This window comes from Saccopteryx bilineata, chromosome 5 (genome assembly GCF_036850765.1).
Source record: "Saccopteryx bilineata isolate mSacBil1 chromosome 5, mSacBil1_pri_phased_curated, whole genome shotgun sequence".
In the NCBI taxonomy this organism is placed as follows: domain Eukaryota; kingdom Metazoa; phylum Chordata; class Mammalia; order Chiroptera; family Emballonuridae; genus Saccopteryx; species Saccopteryx bilineata.
In genome coordinates, this window is record NC_089494.1 from 104,994,156 (window position 1) to 105,014,993 (window position 20,838).

Below are 20,838 nucleotides of genomic sequence, written 5' to 3' on the forward strand. Positions count from 1 at the left end.
AGGCATAATGGGTTCTTAATTTACAAATGAAATCTGATGATGATGATGATAGTAATAATAGTAGCAATAACAGCAATATTAGTAACAATGGTGACAATGAAAGTGAACAATTCTGAGTATTTACTATCATGTTCACCATCTGTTCTAAATACTATGTGTATTATTACATCAAGTCTTCTTAACAACCTTAGTAAGATACTTTTATCATCCTCATTTTAGGAAACTGAAGTTAAGTAACTTGCTCAAAGTTATATAGCTAGTACATAGGTATATCAAGATTTGAACCCATGCCTTCTACCTCCAGAGCCTCAGCTCTTTAACCTCTTTGCACTGTTCTCTATATCCAGCCTCCGTGATTCATGAATTAATGATTCACTTCTAAATCCTGCCTATGTAGCCTGTTTCTGAAATGAACTGGTCCTTTCAAAATACACAGTAATCTCTCAATTACTTCAAAGAGAAAGTTACTGATTTAATGTATCCAACTCTGTATAACGTATTTCAGTCTTTTTGTCCACCAATGCAGTGTTAACATTCTGAGAATATTACTTCTGAGTGGAACTAAATTAATATATATACAAGGCAGATTTAGGAAAAATGACACAGCTCAATCTAGATGATTTAAGCTATAGAACAGATCTGTAACTAGTGGTAAAGAAAAAAACTGAAGTACCAAGAAAGAAAAAGGGACAGTACTTGAGAATATACAGATACAATACACTCTACTAAGGATGGATGACTCTTCTGGCTTAATTTTTATATAATAATTCACCACTCAGCTCATCTATCAAATGTGGGAAGAAGTACAAAGAGGCTGTTATTATTCATTGCTCATCAAAGCAACATTTCTCACAGTCATTCATCCAGTGTGAGGATTACACGAAATACCATAGGAAAACAATTTGTAGCTTAAAAAAAAGTGTGCCACAGCCTGCCTTGTGGTGGCGCAGTAGATAGAGTGTTGACCTGGAATGCTGAGGTTACCAGTTCAATACCCAGGGCTTGCCGGGTCAAGACACATATGAGAAGCAACTATTATGAGTTGTTGCTTCTTGCTCCTCCTCCCTGCTTTTTCTCTCTCTCACCTCTCTCTAAAATCAATAAATAAAATCTTTTTAAAAAAGTATGCTAATGCCTGACCTGTGGTAGCGCAGCAGATAAAGCATCAACCTGGAACACTAAGGTTGCTGGCTCAAAACCATGGGCTTGCCTGGTCAAGGCACATATGGGAGTTGATGCTTCCTGCTCCTCCCCCGTTCTCTCTCTCTCTCTCCCTCTCTCTCTCTCCCTCCCTCCCTCAAAAAAAAAAAAGTATGCTAAGGAAATTGTGTAACTATCTTAGCTCTGAAGCATCTTCAATACGTAGCGCCATTTTTAAAGACACTAACAAGGTAGTACTCTATTTAAAAATTGTATTTCATGTACTAGACTGTGAGCCACCAAAGGTCAAGGGTAAATCTTATTTACATAGCGCCATGGCATTGTATCTTATAGATGCTCAATGTACTGGACTAGGCAGCATGACCATGGTCCCTGGACAAGGGAGAGTTCCTGGTGTGGTAATGCTTCTAATGTCTAATGTCTAGCTATGAAGAAAGTAGGGGATGGGCAGTATCATGTACATAGCCTCATGCATGGAGGATACGAAATAAAAAGCATGAAAATGTGACAAAAGAAAGATATAAAATCTGATTTCATAACGTGTCTTTTTTTCCTTAGTTCTGAAATTAAGGGGCTTCAAAGCTAGACATACTCTTTAGTCTTGGTTGAGACACACACATCAGTTCTTGACAATTTCACATTTCATTTTTCTTTAAAGAAAATTGTTTTATTTTATTTTATTTATTTACCGAGAGAGAGAGAGAGAGAGAGAGAGAGAGAGAGAGAGAGAGAGAGAAAAGAGACAGAGAGAACAGGGGGAAGAGCAGGAAGCATCAACTCCCATATGTGCCTTGACCAGGCAAGCCCGGGGTTTTCAACCAGCAACCTCAGCATTCCAGGTCTATGCTTTATCCACTGTGCCACCATAGGTTAGGCACATTTATTCTTTTTTGAGACAGAGAAACAGGAAGGGAGAGAGAAGAGCAGCATCAACTCATAGCTTCACTTTAATTATTCATTGGTTGCTTCTTGTACTTGCCTTGACCGGGGGAGAGGTGGTGGGTAGCTGAAGCTGAGCCAGTGACTCCCTGCTCAAGCCGGTGACCCTATGCTCAAACCACCAACCTTAAAGTTTTGAACCTGAGACCGTAGCGTCCTAGGTCAATGCTTTATCCACTGTGCCACCACTGGTCAGGCTCCACATTTTATACTTTAATTTCAATTTCAATTTTCTGGAATTAAATGAACTATCCTAGCACCTTTGCTCACATACTTCTCTATCCCCAGAATGTCTTCTAACCAATTTATACCTGTAATTTTCTTCTAAGAAATAGTTTAAGGTTTATATTTCCCAGAAGAAATTAAGTCCCTAATCCATTCATCACTTACTTCATGATCCCTTCAGTTACTGGTCTATATATAGTATCACAAATTTGTTTATATATGTTTAGTTAAAATGCACATGCATTTATCTTCCAAACGACATTGTTTTTACCATGTTGAGATGAATAAAAATGATCTCTGGATTCCTTAACATTAGACCCAGTTATGGAAAACCATGCAACTAATAAAACAAACCTACTTGTAAGTTATTCTAGAAAGATAAAAGGAGGTAAAACAAATTTCTGAAAATGTGCCATATTATACTAAAAAATATAACTTACTTATGAAACAATAGGTATTCTTATTTTAAAATCCATGTCATTTTTAATATATGCCATTTCTTTTGGGATTAAGGTGGAAAAAAAAAAGTCAGTTCCAGCATGGGCAATTGCACAATCTCCTTTACTCTATGAACACTGATTTATACTCTGTATTCTATCTCGTTATTTCAAATACATACTTCCCCTCTATTTTCCTTCCTATTCCACTCTTTCCTCAAAAGACAATTTCTAAGGGGCTGAATTATAGAATAAGACACTTGATTATGTACTTATATAATTGGAAACACAGTCAATACCAGAGAAAATTTGTCAGCATCAAAGTATTTCATATTTTTTCTTAAGATTAACAAAGTGGGCCCTGGCCGGTTGGCTCAGTGGTAGAGTGTCGGCCTGGTGTGCAGGAGTCCGGGTTCAATTCCCGGCCAGGGCACACAGAAGAAGAGCCCATCTGCTTCTCCACCCCTCCTCCTCTCCTTCCTCTCTGTCTCTCTCTTCCCCTCCCGCCGCCGAAGCTCCATTGGAGCAAAGTTGGCCCGGGTGCTGAGGATGGCTCTGTGCCTCTGCCTCAGGTGCTAGAATGGCTCTGATTGCGGCAGAACAACACCCCAGATGGGCAGAGCATCGCCCCCTGGTGGGCATGCCGGGAGTCTCTCTGCCTCCCCATTTCCAGATTCAGAAAAATCAAAAAAAAAAAAAAAAAAAAAAAAAAAAAAAAGATTAACAAAGTGAAGAGGATTCCAAGATGGTGATGGAGAAGGGAGATGTTCCAACTGCCACCTCCTAGGACCAAATTGGATTACAATTTAATTTAAGAACAATCATCTTGAAAAAATAACTTTGGACTGAATGAAGAGGAGTCTATAACCAAGGATCACAGAAGAAGCCTCATCGAGATTGGTAGGAAGGGTGAAGAAGCGGAAAGGGCTGCCTGCTCCCAGGAGCAAGAGGGGACTACTAAGGATTCCAAGGAACTCTCACTGCAGGGAGGGTCACTCTGAAAGGTGTGGGTCCTCAGCCTCAGGCCCGGAGCCCCAGCCTAGAGCCTCAGAGCCTGGAAGAGGCACCCAGACAGCATTTTGTGGTGAAAAGAGCCAGCTTTCTGTCTGTGAGAAAGAGACTGAGCTCTTGGAGACAAAAGCTCCGTCTTAAAGGGCCTGCGCAAAACATCTCATTGACAGCCACCCACAGGCTTCAGTAGAGGGAGAGCTTTGACGACTAGAGTTGCATGAGGAGAGTGTGAAGTTGGAGGCTCAGGGAGAGACACTGTGGGGGATGGCCACTGCAATCCCTTTGCTGAGTCATTCTCTAATACTGCAGTCGCCACCTTTCTTGGGTGGAGCAGTACCCTCTGAGTGGCATCAGCCTGGGGAAAAGCAACTGCTCTACCCCCAAGAGTATTTCCTGCTCCGGTCAAAGCAACTAGGCTGTTCCGAGAAGCCAGGAAGCAGGGGGCACATCAGTGACTCAGTTTACTGGCATTGAGGCAGGAGTTTTCCACCACATGCTCTGGAGTCTAAGACTGGTGCTTCCGCCCAACAGGAGACTCAGTAAAATCTGTCCGGAGTGCAGGCAACACACACCTCTAGGTCTCAGAGGCCTACTGAGGTCTATGAAAGTCTGGACAGACCGACAGATACCTGGGGCCAAGGGGCGGTGCCACACCCCCAACCCTTCCTAATACCTGAATTGCTGCAGCCTCTAGACGAGGGGTTGGGAACCTATGGCTCATGAGCCAGATGTGGCTGTTTTGATGGCTGAATCTGGCTCGCAGACAAATCTTTAATAAAAATAATAACATTAAAAATATAAAACATTCTCATGTATTACAATCCATTCATTTCCTACTGCTCATGTTCATGGTTGCGGGTGGCTAGAGCCAATCACAGCTGTCCTCCGGGACAACACCAAATTTTTATTGGATAATGTGAAATGTACATGGGTTGTTGTATGGCTCTCACGGAATTACATTTTAAAATATGTGGCGTTCATGGCTCTCCCAGCCAAAAAGGTTCCTGACCCTTGCTCTAGACTCCATCAGAGATCTATTCAGTGGCTGAGTCCAACAAGCAGACAGCAGACAGAGGCTGTAGGAGGTGGGATTCAGGGAACCTTGGCCTTTTAAAATATTTTTTAATTTTAATTTTTTTTCTGAAGTGAAAAGTGGGGAGGCAGAGAAAGACTCCGCATGCGCCCGACCCAGGATCCACCTGGCAAGCCCACTAGGGGGTAATGCTCTGCCCATCTGGGGCATTGCTCCATTGCAACCGGAGCCACTCTAGTGCCTGAAGTGGAGGACATAGAGCCATCCTCAGCAACCAGGCCAACTTTGCTCCAATGGAGCCTTGACTGCGGCAGGGGAAGAGAGAGACAGAGAGGAAGGAGAGGGGGAAGGGTGGAGATGCAGATAGGTGCTTCTCCTGTGTGTCCTGGCCCGGAATCAAACCCGGGACTTCAACACGCTGGGCTGACGCTCTATCACTGAGCCAACTGGCCAGGGCAAACTTGGCCTTGTAAGTGGACATTGCCCCAGGCCCAGAGTGGGTAAAATCCAGCCTAGGTGTGAAGCTTGGTATTTCCATGTGCACCTGGGCCCAGCAGAGGCAGCCACAAACTCTGGATTGCTTGTAGATCCAAGAAGGTTGCTGCGGGACTGTAACGGGCAGTGTCTCCCATTGGTATGCGCCAGGTTCCTGCCAGGGAGGCCCAGGGCTGGTACATCCAGTGGCTGCAGAGAACATTAGTTCAGGACCTAACAACCCCTGCTAGAGTGGTATCCTAAGGAAGGGCTCCTCACACCTGGCCCACTTGAGGTGAGTTGTGCTCTCCTTGATTAGCCCATCAAGGAGACCCAGCCCATCTTCCTCATACAGACACCAAAGTGGCTCATGGGCATTGGATAGGCTCATGGGCATTGGATGCCAGCTTGAGTGCTGTACATCCTGCTGCATTAAGCTAGATTCCACAGGGGGAATAGAGAGAGGCTTGGAGCATGGACATTGAAAGTGTGGGAACCTATGAGCCTATTTGACTCTGGCTGAGGGCCTTAAGCCACTTTTTGGGGGGTGCACAGTCAGCTCCATTCCACCCCGAGGCCAGGGTCTCACCAGGTATAATAACTTCTGCAGAGGGGACTGTAAGCTCCACTCGATCTGAACCTGCTGCTCACCTTGCTAGGGAAAAACAAAAATTGAGTATCCAGTCCTGGCTGGTTGGCTCAGTGGTAGAGCATCTGCCCGGTGTGTGGAGGTCCTGGGTTCGATTCCCGACTAGGGCACATAGAAGAAGCGCCCATCTGCTTTTCCACCTTTCCCTTCGCCTTTCTCTCTGTTTCTCTTTTCCCCTCCCGCAGCCAAGGCTCCACTAGAGCAAAGTTGACTCGGGTGGTGAGGATGGCTCCATGTCCTCTGCCTCAAATGCTACAATGGCTCCGTTTGCAACAGAGCAATGTCCCACTTGGGCCGAGCATCACCCCATAGTGGGCTTGCTGGGTAGACAGGGGTCGGGAGCATGCGGGAGTCTGTCTCTCACTTCAGAAACACACACACACAAATTAAGTATCCAGCAATGGCTGAGGAATTAGGCTCTGGAGTAGGGGCCACATTGTCTGTATTGAGCTACTGATCAAGAGACCAATGAAGTAGGGGTCCCACAAAGTTTGTATTCCCAACTTTAACAGCCCTAACCCAACAAACTTGCAACCTGTAGAGGGGTTGGTTGGGTGAGGCCAGTCTGAGCCCATAATACAGTCTTTCTACAGAAGACTTTGTGGGAAGACCAGAAAGCTGCAAGAGAAGGTGGATCAACTGAAAAGTGGAGGCAAATCTTATGTAGCTTGGGGCTTTTACATAGCTGCTGTCATCTGTAAGCAGGGGGAAAATGATCCTTATACACAGGTTGGCCCCTCCAACACTACTCAGGCACAGAAAACGCAGACACAAACAGAGAAAAGTGCAGTAGCTGCACACAGGTAGCCCACAGCAGGTTATAAACTACAGCAGGCACCAACTCAAGAAGATTTAGAACCAACACAACTGTTAGTGTGTGGAAGACAGCACTAACCCTAGACTTGGCTAGCTACATAAGTAGGATGCTCAAAAGAGAAGTCTAGCAGGCACCAGACACTGTGGAGAATAAATATGCCCAACAGGACAGACATTGCACAGTGTGTAACACACATGATCAAGGTTGACCCTTAGAGCCAGCCAAGCTGATGGAATAACCGTATCCATGAAAGGATGAACTGCATGCAATAATCAATACAATAAGAAAGGAAAATAGTACTCTCAAGGTGCATTTCTAGAAAAAGGAAATAAGGTGGCTGGTAGGGCAGTACGACCCAGCTCATCTTCCTCATACAGACACCAAAACAATTTCAGTCAGACAGTACTACCTAATACACAGATGAAATGGGTAGACAAAAAAATGCAATCCAAATGAATCAACAAGAGAAATCCCTGGAAAAACAACTAAATATAATGGAAGTAACCAAACTACCAGATGCAGAGTTTAAAACAGGGGTCTCAAACTCGCGGCCCGCCAAACAATTTTGTGCGGCCCGCAGACTAATCCACGAAGTTCAAAATATTTTGGATAAAATTAAGTAAGCCCGTGGATTAGTCTGCGGGCCACACAAAATTGTTTGGCGGGCTGCATGCCGGCCCGCGGGCTGCGAGTTTGAGACCCCTGGTTTAAAATAATGATTTTGGGGATGCTCAAGGATCTTAGAGCAAGAATGGATGGACACAATGAGCAACTAAATAAAAGGATAGCAAGCATCAAAAAGGACATTGAAATCATAAAAAAGAATCAGTCAGAAATGATAACTGCAATATCACACATGAAGACTGCACTAGAAGGAATCAATAGTAGGCTGGATGAAGCAGAGGATCAAATTAGCAATTTAGAAGACAAGATAAACATGAACACAAAAGTAGAGCAGCAAAATGAAAAGAGACTCAAAAAGACTAAGGAAACTTTAGGAGACTTCTGTGACAACATGAAGAAAAACAACAACTGCATCATAGGGGTTCTGAAGGAAAAATGGCTGAAAATTTCCATAAATTGATGGAAGGAAAAAGTCACACAAGTTCAAGAAACACAGAGAGTCTCATCTCATGTGCTTCTGTGGTGGTTTTTTCAATGGTGGTTCCCTTTCAGTAATGAAAAGGGTCGTTACCCTGTTCATTGTAGCGAACTATTTTGTGAGTACTTTTGCACTCCATCGTCCTTTGCTACTGTTAATCTCCATCTTCTCCCCCTCTTTCTTTTTGTTGTTGTCACAGTTTAAATTTGGTTTTATTGTGTTCTTCTTGGAGCTTTTACTTGTGGCTCTGTTTTTTTTTGTTCTTTGTATCTGATTGGAGAACCCCCCTTCGTATTTGAAGGATAGCTTTGATGGGTATAGTATTCGTGGCTGAAAGTTCCTCTCTTTCAGGACTTTAAATATTGGGGTCCACTCTCTTCTAGCTTGTAGAGTTTCTGCTGAGAAATCTGATGATAATCTAATGGGCCTTCCTTTATATGTTGTATTCTTCTTTTCCCTGGCTGCCTTGAGAATTTTTTCTTTGCTGTTTGTGTCAATTTCATTATGATATGCCTTGGAGTAGGTTTGTTGGGGTTAAGAAAACTTGGAGTTCTGTTTGCTTCTTGAACTTGAGGCTTTAGTTCTTTCCACAGGCTTGGGAAGTTCTCATCTATTATTTGTTTGAGTATGTTCTCCATTCCATTTTCTCTCTCTTCTCCCTCTGATATACCTATTATTCTTATGTTATTCTTTTTGATGGAGTCAGATAATTCTTGTAGGGCTATCTCATTTTTTTTTAATTTTTGAGTCTCTTTCTTCTTCTCTCTGTTGTGCCTCAAGTTGCTTGTCTTCTATTTCACTAATCCTCTCTTCTATCTGACCTGTTCTATTAGCTAAGCTTGTTATTTCGTTTTTCAGCTCGTGAATTGAATTTTTCATCTCTGTTTGATTTGTTTTTATAGTTTCAATTTCCTTGGACATATATTCTTTGTGTTCATTGAGTTGTTTTCTGAGCTCCCTAAATTGCCTTTCTGTGTTTTCTTGTATATCTCGGAGGATTTTTAGTATTTCTATCTTGAATTCTCTGTCATTTAGCTCCAAGGTTTCCAATATATTAAATTTTTTCTCCATAGATTTTTCCTCATCTAGCTGTGTTACCTCTCTTTCTTTTGTATCCATGATATTCGATTTTCTCTTCCTTAATGGCATCTTTGGGTGTATTGCGAAGCATCTGGAAGCTCCAAGTATAGGTTTTTCTGTTTCTGGTTGAAGATCTTGTTGAGTTTTGGGGGAGATTTATCGGTATCGCTTCCTACCCCGCCATTACTCTGACGTCATCTAGTCCAGAGAGTCTCATTAAAGAGGAACTCAAGGAAGCATACAGCAAGATACATTGTAATTAAAATGCCAACATTAGGAGACAAAGAAAAACACTAAAAGCTGCAATAGAAAATCAGTTAATTATATACAGAGGAGCCCCCATTAGGATGACATCCAACTTCTCAAAAGAAACACTTGAGGTCAGAAGAGATTAGCAAGAAATTCAAAGTGATGCAAAACAAGAACCTACAACCAAGACTACTTTATCCAGCACGGCTATCATTTAAAATTAAAGTAGAAATAAAAAAGCTTCCCAGAAAAACAAAAACTCAAGGAATTCATCACAACCAAACCAATGTTGCAAGAAATGTTAAGAGGGCCCGTTGTAGATAGAACAAAGCAGGGAAAAAATCTAGTAAAAGAGGAATGTAGATTTAAAGAAAAAAAATGGCAATAAACAACTACATATCAATGATAACCTTAAATGTAAACTGTAGGGTGGTGGGCAATGGGGGAAGGTCACGTGGGGAATTCAGGCCCGGGAACTTTGGCTAGGACCACCTATGACCAAGTGTGCCAAAAGAAACTTCCCAAGAGCCCTTTGAAAAAGAGTGACACCTCCGTCAGCCAGTGAGATTTCATTATGTCATATTAGCTCGACCATCCTAGGGACCCTTTAAATATCTCTCATGCGGGTCACCCCCTGGCCTCTCTGTCCCCAGGACCAGGGAACCTCATTGGGTGGAAAGTGCTCTGTACTCAATATAGCCTTTTATTATTCCACACTTCATGGCTACGGCCCCTTCCTTCCTTCTCAGCGGGGAAAAATACCTTACATTTTGGTGCCAAAAACCCGGGAGGAGTTGAAGTCCACAAGGACCACTCCTCTTCCCTTCCCCTCCAAGAAAGAACCAGGATCTCCAACCTTCCACCCACTTTGACACACGATGTGGTAAGTCCTCTGCCTTCAGCCTTCCCCTCAGTTCCTTCCGCCAAGACTCCCTGTCCAAAACCGTAGGTATGTCAGGGACGTCTTTCCATCTGAGTGTGTGTGTGCCCGTGGAGAAGTTCCGAGCACATCCACTTTCCCTATCTGTCCGTGGCCAGAGCTTGAGTTTTGGGATGCCACTTCTCAACTCTGACCACTCTGAAGACTGAGGGCAGCCGTGGGGGCACAGGAATCTAAACACTAAACATAATCCAAAAACACTCTGGGAGTTGCCTTATATGAAATCTCTCCCTCCTGAAAGAAGAGAAAACTGTTCTTTTTCTCCGCTGTGGCCAGGCCACAGAACCCACTGGTAACTGGACCAGGTAGCCTCCTGAAGGGACTTTCGGTTTTAACACCCTCACCAATTTAACTATCATCAAAAAAGCTGGGAATTGATTGGAGATCCCTTACATACAGGGTTCCTAGTTATTCGCGCTCCCGTCCTTAATATCTGTGCGGCCTGTTCCATGTGCAGGCCATTTTTTTGGACAGAGAAACCTCACCTAAAACCTCCACTCTTAATCTTTCCTTCTCTGCGGACTCCCAACTCTCTCCCCCCCTCCTGCCTGACCCCCGGAGGGTACCCCTCTCTCGGGACCCCTCTCTGGTCCCTCTGCAGACCTCTTCCACTGAGTATCTTCCCTACAGAAAGCCCCCTCCCCTTGCAGGATTCCGTTTCTCATTCACTTGTAAATACCATTCCCTTTTTCTCCTCCCCTGCTGGCCAGGGGCTCTTCCCTTTTCAACTGTGTTCTTAAACCCCTCCTCCGTCAGTCCATTCTCCACCTACTATTGACTCTTACACCAGTTTGCAGGCCCCCAAAGCCCAACCCCAATTTTCCTGCAGGAAGTTCTGGCCCTGTCTTACCTCCGGTTCTGGCATTTCCACCTGGATCTGGGTGCTGGGCTCCCCACGGGCCCCCCTCTTCTTATTCTCAACCCTCAAACCCCTATCCGGGACCTGTGAACACGGCATTTAAAGTTTTTAATGGTCCAACTAGTAGAAATAGGCCAAGGCTATTCGCCAGGCCCGCATGCAGCAGAAGGTAATGCTCTAAACCCAAATTCCTGTGGCAACCCTGAGGCCATCAGAGCAACAGGGCCAAGACACAGGAGGTGCCCAACCCAAGTCCAGGCTGCAAAGAAAATCCCCACCAGGAGCTTGCTTTAAGTGTGGCAAGCAGAACCACTGTGACTGACAGGGCCCTTGCCCGCAGCTGCCCACTGAGCCCTGCCTTAACTTCAAGCAGCCCGATCACTGGCAGAGTGATTGCCCCTTTGGGCAACAGGCTTTTCCTCAACGTCTCTACATGGAGGACAAGCTGACCGAATAGGAGGCCAATCCAGCCAGGTGGGCCCATCGCTTGAACTCCTGGGACTGATGCCCTGGACTCAGAAACCCTCATCATCCTCACCAAAACCCACGGTAATGCTAAAAAAAGGGTAAATCCATCTCATTTCTTGTGGACATGGGGGTTACCCTCCTCTGTTTTGCCATGACACTCTGGACCTTTAGTTCCCTCACAGTTCTCGCTTATGGGAATGGATGGGACCCCCCCTTCTTTTCCTCTTTGCACACCACTCCTGACATGCAGTTTTCCCCCCTTCGTACGCCACTCCTGGCATACAGTTTTGCCTCAAGCTTGCCTCCATGCAGGACCACTGGCAGTAAGAACCACTGGACTCTACCCATCTCCAGCTCACCAAAAGGCTGGACTATGCAGATCCCGTTACTTGTCCTTTAAAAAAAAAAAAAATCCTTAGAGGACTGCATCCGCGAAGTTTCTCCAGTCACAGCCAAACAAATGTTCCTCCCGACTCCCCTGAAAGCAACCACCTTCTGATCTCCCCCTCCCCATGATGCCCCTAATCAGCAGGAAGTAATCAGACGAATAAGCGGCGCTGCTAGTTAACACAAAAGACCAGAATGTAGGGTGGTGGGCAATTGGGGAAGGTCACGTGAGGAACTCAGGTCCGGGAACTTTGGCTAGGACTGTCCACAACCAAGTGCACCAAAAGAAACTTCCCAAGAGCCCTTTTGAAAAGAGCAACACCGCCGTCAGCCAGTGAGATTTCACCACGTCATATTAGCTTGACCACCCTAGGGACCCTTTAAGTATCTCTCACATTGGTCACCCCTTACGACTTCTCTGGCCTCTCTGTCCCTGGAAACAGGGAACCTCGTTGGGCAGAAAGCGCTCTGTACTCAATAAAGCCTATTATTATTCCACATTTCGTGGCTACGGCCCCTTCCTTCCTTCTTGGCGGGGCAAAATACCTTACATAAATGAATTAAATGCTCCAATCAAAAGACATAGGGTAACCGAATGGATAAGAAAACAGGACCCATACAAATGCTGTCTACAGGAGACCCACCTCAAAACAAAAGATACACATAGACTGAAAGTAAAAGGGTGGAAAAAAGTATTTCATGCAAACAGAAATGAAAAAAAGCTGGGGTAGCAATACTTATATCTGACAAAACAGACTTTAAAACAAAAGACTATAGGCCCTGGCCGGTTGGCTCAGCGGTAGAGCGTCAGCCTGGCATGCGGGGGACCCGGGTTCGATTCCCGGCCAGGGCACATAGGAGAAGCGCCATTTGCTTCTCCCCCCCTCCCCCCTCCTTCCTCTCTGTCTCTCTCTTCCCCTCCCGCAGCCAAGGCTCCATTGGAGCAAAGATGGCCCGGGCGCTGGGGATGGCTCCTTGGCCTCTGCCCCAGGCGCTAGAGTGGCTCTGGTCGCGGAAGAGCGACGCCCCGGAGGGGCAGAGCATCGCTCCCTGGTGGGCAGAGCTTCGCCCCTGGTGGGCGTGCCGGGTGGATCCCGGTCGGGCGCATGCGGGAGTCTGTCTGTCTCTCCCCATTTCCAGCTTCAGAAGAAACAAAAAATAAAGGAAAAAAACCCAAAAAACAAAAAAAACCCCAAAAGACTATAGTAATGGATAAAGAAGGTTACTACATAATGATAAAGGAAGCAAGCCAACAGAAGAAATAACCATTATAAATATCTATGCACCTAATATAGGAGCACCTAAATATATAAAGCAGACTGATGGACATAAAGGGCGAGTTCAACAGCAATACTATAATTGTAGGGGATTTCAATACCCACTAACATCACTGGATAGATAAGAAAGAAAATTAATAAAGAAACAGCAGAATTGAGGGACACGCTAGATCAACTATATTTAATAGATATCTTCAGAACCTTTCACTCTAAAGCAGCAGAATATTCATTCCTTTCAAGTGCTCATGGTACATTCTCTAGGACAGACCACATGTTAGGGCACAACCGGAGCCTCAACAAATTTAAGAATGAAATCATACCAAGCATCTTCTCTGACCACAATGGCATGAAACTAGAAATCACCTACAATAGAAAAACTAAAAAATACTCAAATACTTGGAAATTAAACAGCATGTTATTAAATAGTGTATGGGTCAACAATAAGATCAAGGGAGAAATCAGAAGTTTCCTTGAAACAAATAAAAATCAGTATACATCAATTCAAAATTTATGGGACACAGCAAAAGCAGTCCTGAGAGGGAAGTTCATAGCATTACAGGTATAACTTAAGAAGCTAGAAAGAGCTCAAATAAACAACATAACCCCATAACTAAAAGAACTAGAAAAAGAAAAGCAAGTAAAGCCCAAAGGAAGTAGAAAGAAGGAAATAAAGACTAGAGTGGAAATAAATGATATAGAGCTAAAAAAACAATACCGAGGATCAATGAAAGCAAGAGCCGGTACTTTGAAAAGGTAAACAAGATCGATGAACCTTTAACCAGACTCATCAAAAAAAAAAAAGAGGACTCAAATAAATAAAATTAGAAATAAGAGTGGAGAAATAACAACTGACACCACAGAAATACAAAGGATTGTAAGAAAATACTATGAAGAACTATATGCAAAAAAGTTAGACAACCTAGGTGAAATGGACAAATTCCTTAAAAAATATCTCTCAAAAATCAATCTGGAAGAATTAGAAAACCTAAATAGACTGATTACAACAAATGAGATCAAAACAGTTATCAAAAAACTCCCAAAAAACAAAAGCCCTGAACTAGATGGCTTCACAGGCGAATTCTACCAAACATTCAAAGAACTAACTCCTGTCCTTCTCAAGCTATTTCAAAAAATTCAAGAGGAGGGAAGACTTCCAAGCTCCCTTTATGAGGCAAGCATAATTCTGATTCCAAAACCAGGCAAAGATAAACAAAGAAAGAAAACTATAGGCCAATATCCCTGATGAATTTAGATGCTAAAATTCTCAACAAAATATTAGCAAACTGGATCCAGCAATACATAAAAAAAATCATACATCATGATGAAGTGGGATTTATTCTGGTGAGGCAGGGCTGGTACAATATTCACAAATCAATCAATGTGATTCATCACATAAACAAAAGGAAAAAGAAAAACCATATGATAATATCAATAGACGCAGAAAAAGCATTCGATAAAATCTAGCACCCATTTATGATAAAAATTCTCAGCAAAGTGGAAATACAGGGAACATACCTCAACATAATAAAGGCCATCTATGGCAGACCCACAGCCAACATCACACTCAATGGACAACAGTTAAAAACAATCCTTTTAAGATCAGGAACAAGGCAGGGTTGGTACCTTTCACCACATTTTTTCAACATAGTTCTTGAAGTCCTAGCCACGGCAATCAGACAAGAAGAAGAAATAAAAGGCATCCATATTGGAAAAGAAGAAGTAAAACTATCATATTTGCTGATGATATGATACTGTACATAGAAAACCCTAAAGTTGCAATAAAAAACTACTGGACCTGATAAATGAATTCAGCAAGGTGGCAAGATAGAAAATTAATACTCAGAAATCAAGGCATTTTTATACATCAACAATGATCTTCTGAAAGAAAAATTAAGAGAACAATCCCCTTCACTATTGCATCGAAAAATAAATAAAGTACCTAGGAGTCAATTTAACCAAGGAGGTTAAAGACTTGTATTCGAAAAATTATAAAATATTGATAAAAGAAATCAAGAAAGATACAAACAAGTGGAAGCATATACTGTGTTCATGGATAGAAAGAATAAACATCATTAAAATGTCTATATTAGCCTGACCAGGCGGTGGCATAGTGGATAGAGCATCGGATTGAGATGCAGAGGACCCAGGGTAGAGACCCCGAGGTCGCAAGCTTGAGCATGGGTTCACCTGGTTTGAGCAAAAGCTCACCAGCTTGGACCCAAGGTTGCTGGCTCGAGCAAGGGGTTACTCAGTCTGCTGAAGGCCCACAGTCACGGCATATATGAGAAAGCAATCAATGAACAACTAAGGTGTAGCAACGAAAAACTGATGATTGATGCTTCTCATTTCTCTCCATTTTGGTCTGTCTGTCCCTGTCTATCCCTCTCTCTGACTCTCTCTCTGTCCCTGTAAAAAAAAAGTCTATACTACCCACAGCAATTTATAAATTCAAAGCAATTCCTATTAAAATATCAATGACATTCTTCAAAGATAATAAAACAAATATTGCCCTGGCCGGTTGGCTCAGCGGTAGAGCGTCGGCCTAGCTTGTGGAGGACCCGGGTTCGATTCCCGGCCAGGGCACACAGGAGAAGCGCCCATTTGCTTCTCCACCCCTCCGCCGCGCTTTCCTCTCTGTCTCTCTCTTCCCCTCCCGCAGCCAAGGCTCCATTGGAGCAAAGATGGCCCGGGCGCTAGGGATGGCTCTGTGGCCTCTGCCTCAGGCGCTAGAGTGGCTCTGGTTGCAATATGGCGACGCCCAGGATGGGCAGAGCATCGCCCCCTGGTGGGCAGAGCGTCGCCCCTGGTGGGCGTGCCGGGTGGATCCCGGTCGGGCGCATGCGGGAGTCTGTCTGACTGTCTCTCCCTGTTTCCAGCTTCAGAAAAATGGAAAAAAAAATAAATAAAAAAAAAAAAATAAAACAAATATTCCAAAAATTCATATGTAACCAAAAAAAGAACAAGAATAGCCTCAGCAATCTTGAAAAAGAATAATAAAGTGGGAGGTATCCCACTTCCTGATATCAAGTTATACTACAAGGCCATTGTACTCAAAACAGCTTGGTACTGGCATAAGAACAAGCATACAGATCAATGAAACAGAACTGAAAATGCAGAAATGAACCCACACCTTTATGGACAATGGATATTTGACAAAGGAGGTAATAGGATACAATGGAGTAAAGACAGCCTCTTTAACAAATGGTGTTAGGAAAACTGGCCAGCTACCTGCAAAACAATGAAACTAGACCAGAGGTAGGGAACCTATGGCTCATGAGCCAGATGTGGCTCTTTTGATGGCTGCATCTGGCTCACAGACAAATCTTTAATAAAAAAAATAATGTTAAAAATATAAAACATTCTCAATGTATTACAATCCATTCATTTCCTACCGCTCATGTTCATGGTTGCAGGTGGCTGGAGCTAATCACAGCTGTCCTCCGGGACAACACCAAATTTTTATTGGATAATGCGTAAGGTACACGGGTCATTGTATGGTTCTCATGGAGTTACATTTTAAAATATGTGGCGTTCATGGCTTTCTCAGCCAAAAAGGTTATTGACCCCTGAACTAGACCATCAACTTACACCATTAACAAAAATAAACTCAAAATAGATAGACTAAAATGTAAGTCATGAAACCATAAGCATTCTAGAGGAAAACAGGCAATAATAAGCTCTCTGACATCACTTGCAGCAATATATTGAATATTTGCTGATTTATCTCCATGGGCAAGGGAAATAAAGACAGGATAAACAATGGGACTATATCAAACTAAAAAGCTTTTGCAAAGCTAAAAACAATATGAACAAAATAGAAAGACAAACCACACAATGGGAGAACATATTCAACAATACGTCTGATAAGGGGTTAATAACCAAAATTTTTAAAAAAAACTTGTAAAACTCCACACCAGGAAGATAAACAATGCAATCAAAAAATGGGCAAAGAAATGAATAGACACTTCTTCAAAGAAAAGATACAGATGGCCAACAGGCAGATGAAAAAATGCTCAACATCACTAATCATTAGAGAAATGCAAATTAAAACCACAATGAGATATCACCTCACACTAGTCAAAATGGTGCTCATTAAGAAAACAAAACAGGCCCTGGCCAGTTGGCTCCGTGGTAGAGCATTGGCCTGGCGAGCGGGGGACCCAGGTTCGATTCCCGGCCAGGGCACATAGGAGAAGCGCCCATTTGCTTCTCCACCCCCACCCCTCCTTCCTCTCTGTCTCTCTCTTCCCCTCCCGCAGCCAAGGCTCCATTGGAGCAAAGATGGCCCGGGTGCTGGGGATGGCTCCTTGGACTCTGCCCCAAGCTCTAGAGTGGCTCTGGTCGTGGCAGAGCTACGCCCTAGAGGGGCAGAGCATTGACCCCTGGTGGGCAGTGTCACCCCTGGTGGGCGTGCCGGGTGGATCCCGGTCAGGTGCATGCGGGAGTCTGTCTGACTGTCTCTCCCCGTTTCCAGCTTCAGAAAAAAAAAAAAAAAAAAAAAAAAAAAAAAAAAAAGAAAAGGAAACAAAAAGTGCTGGAGAGGATATGGAGAAAAGGGAACCCTCCTGCACTGCTGGTGGGAATGCAGACTGGTGCAGCCACTGTGGAAAACAGTATGGAGATTCCTCAAAAAATTAAAAATCTAACTGCCTTTTGACCCAGCCATCCCACTTTTAGGAATATACCCCAAGAACACCACATCAATGATTCAAAAGAAGAAATGCAGCCCCATGTTTATGGCAGCATTGTTCACAATAGCCAAGATCTGGAAACAGCCCAAGTGTCCGTCAGTAGACGAATGGATTAAAAAGCAGTGGTACATATATACAATGAAATACTATGGGTCCATGAAAAAGAAGGAAATCTTACCTTTTGCAACAACATGGATGAACCTGGAAACTATTATGTTAAGTGAAATAAGCCAGGCAGAGAAAGAAAAATATCATGACCTCACTCATTTGAGAAATCTAATGAACAATATGAACTGAGGAGTGGAATAGAGACAGAGGCGGGATCAATAGGTCGAGATGAAAAGCGGACAGAGGGAAAGGGGACAATAGGAAGGGATCAGAAAAGGGAAAGAGATTGGTGAAATTATACACACATAATGTTATAGAGAGCAGAAAAGCTAATCCTGAATGGAATGGGGGAGGCCGTTGTGAGGAGGGGGAAAAGGGGGATGTTGTGGGGAACATGGGGGAGGGGTGACGCATTCAGCGGACACTAGAATCTATGTAACCACAATAAATTAAAATAATAATAAAAAAAAGGTAAAGGAATTGGACAGGTACTTCTCCAAAGAGGACATACAGATGGCCAATAGGCATATGAAGAAATGTTCAATATCACTAATCATCAGAGAAATGCAAATTAAAACCACAATGAGATATCACCTCATACCAGTCAGAATGGCGCTCATCAACAAAACAACAGAGAATAAGTGCTGGCGAGGATGTAGAGAAAAGGGAACCCTCCTGCACTGCTGGTGGGAATGCAGACTGGTGCAGCCACTGTGGAAAACAGTACGGTGTTTCCTCAAAAAATTAAAAATAGAACTGCTTTCTGACCCAGCCATACCACTTTAAGGAATATATCCTAAGAATTCCAAATTACTGATTCACAAGAAGATATGCACCCCCAGGTTTACTGCAGCATTGTTTACAATAGACAATACCTGGAACAGCCCAAGTGTCTTTCAGTGGATGAGTGGATTAAAAAACTTTGGTACATACACACTATGGAATACTACGTGGCCATGAAAAAGGAAACGTTACCTTTTGTGATAGTATAGATGAATTTGGAAATTATTATGCTAAGTGAACTAAGCCAGGCAGAGAAAGACAAATATCATATGATTTAACTTATATGTGGAATCTATTGAACAAAGTGAACTGAGCAATAGAATAGAGGCAGAAGAGAGGTCATAGGGACCAGAGGAACAGCTGTCAGAGGGAAGGGGGATGAGAGGATTGGATCAGATAAGGTGAAGGGATTATAAATACATAAAACACAGATACAGATAACATGACAACAAATCCTAGAGGGAAAGGGCAAGGGAGTTAGGGGGAAGCGGGCAAAGGGGGTGTAATGGGGAACATGAGGGTGGGGGGTGAGATTGTTATAATGAGTGGGACACTTGAATCCATGTTAACACAATAAATTAAAATTAATAAAATTAAAAAATTAATGAAATGAAGGAATAAAGCAATAAAATGAGGGTAAAACAAAGCTGCTATGACTAATAAGACTCCTAAAACTATAAAGTTATGTATTACAGAGCATTGTCCCCATATTAAAAGAAGAGATGATGCATCGTAGCTATAAACATTCTATTTCTTTTAAACCACCTCCAGTCTAAGTTGGTGAGTGATAACGTACCTGATATGATGGCACTGAAGGATAGGGGATGACAACTCCTTGAATCTGATTCCCAATGCTGTTGGGTTGGCCACTAACGAGGCTCTGACTCTGGGGTTGCTGAATTCCAACTATTCCTTGGTAGTTTTGCTGCTGGTTGGGCATAACTTGATAACCTGTAATGGCATAATGAATTAAGTCCTACTTTGAATTTATTTTATTTTATCTAGTAGGATGTTTTGTACTTGAAGCACGTACTCTGTGTTTTAAAATGAAAATATTGTTTAAACAGCAAATCTCACAAAACCCTCTATTATGAGAGTTAACATTTAAAAGATTTACCTTCTAGGTAACCGACTGCCTTAAAATACATTCAAATAAAATTTGTGTACAAAGACTTTCTTTGTGGCCCTGGCCGGTTGGCTCAGCAGTAGAGCGTTGGCCTGGCGTGTGGGGGACCCAGGTTCGATTCCCGGCCAGGGCACATAGGAGAAGCGCCCATTTGCTTCTCCACGCCCCCTCCTTCCTCTCTGTCTCTCTCTTCCCCTCCCGCAGCCAAGGCTCCACTGGAGCAAAAGATGGCCCGGGCGCTGGGGATGGTTCCTTGGCCTCTGCCCCAGGCGCTAGGGTGGCTCTGGTCGCGGCAGAGCGACGCCCTGGAGGGGCAGATCATCGCCCCTGGTGGGCGTGCCGAGTGGATCCCGGTCGGGCGCATGCGGGAGTCTGTCTGACTGTCTCTCCCCGTTTCCGGCTTCAGAAAAATACAAAATACAAAAACAAAAAAATAAAAAAAGAAACAAAGACTTTCTTTGCAGTTCCAAATATTTAAAGGGTCACAGAGACTTGGTTCACACAGATAATTACTATTTAGTATGTATTATAATCTATTATGTCAACTAGTTTCGGGGTCCAGGACTAACTACATAATTTGTGAGGCTGAGTACAAAATGAAAATATAGGGCTCCTTGTTAAATTTTATTGAGAATTTTGCACTGGTTGGTAATAGCAGCACCCCTAACATGGGGTTTTTGAAAGCTTTTGCAAAGATGAAACAAACTATGGTTCTGCCTATACAAACCTCCACAACTAAAGGTCAATGAAATGATTTCTCTGGTAATACATAAATATATTTTGTTTTAAGTATCAGTTTTCATTTTCAACCTTATTAATCCCTAAAACAAAAGAAATGGCAAAGGTCACATCTCCGGTATTGAATATAGACAACACCAACACTATAGTTACCCAGAAGTCTTGATGACCCTGTTCAATGACCAAATAATTGAATAAAATCTAGCATCAACCTTCTCTAAAGACATAAATACAAAGTATACCTGGTAACCGTTATAGTATTAACAACAAAGTAAACACCCAGT

At 43.2% G+C, this 20,838-nt stretch overlaps 1 protein-coding gene across 8 annotated transcripts in view; it reads right to left on the minus strand.

Moving 5' to 3' along the window:
• Positions 1-20,838, minus strand: part of R3HDM1 (R3H domain containing 1) — a 119,273-nt gene that overhangs the window by 19,972 nt on the left and 78,463 nt on the right. For all 8 annotated transcript variants that reach the window (XM_066233270.1, XM_066233266.1, XM_066233264.1 and 5 more), the window contains one exon: positions 19,487-19,641. In XM_066233270.1, coding sequence (XP_066089367.1) covers positions 19,487-19,641 — 155 coding nt within the window. The remainder of the gene's footprint in view (positions 1-19,486; positions 19,642-20,838) is intronic.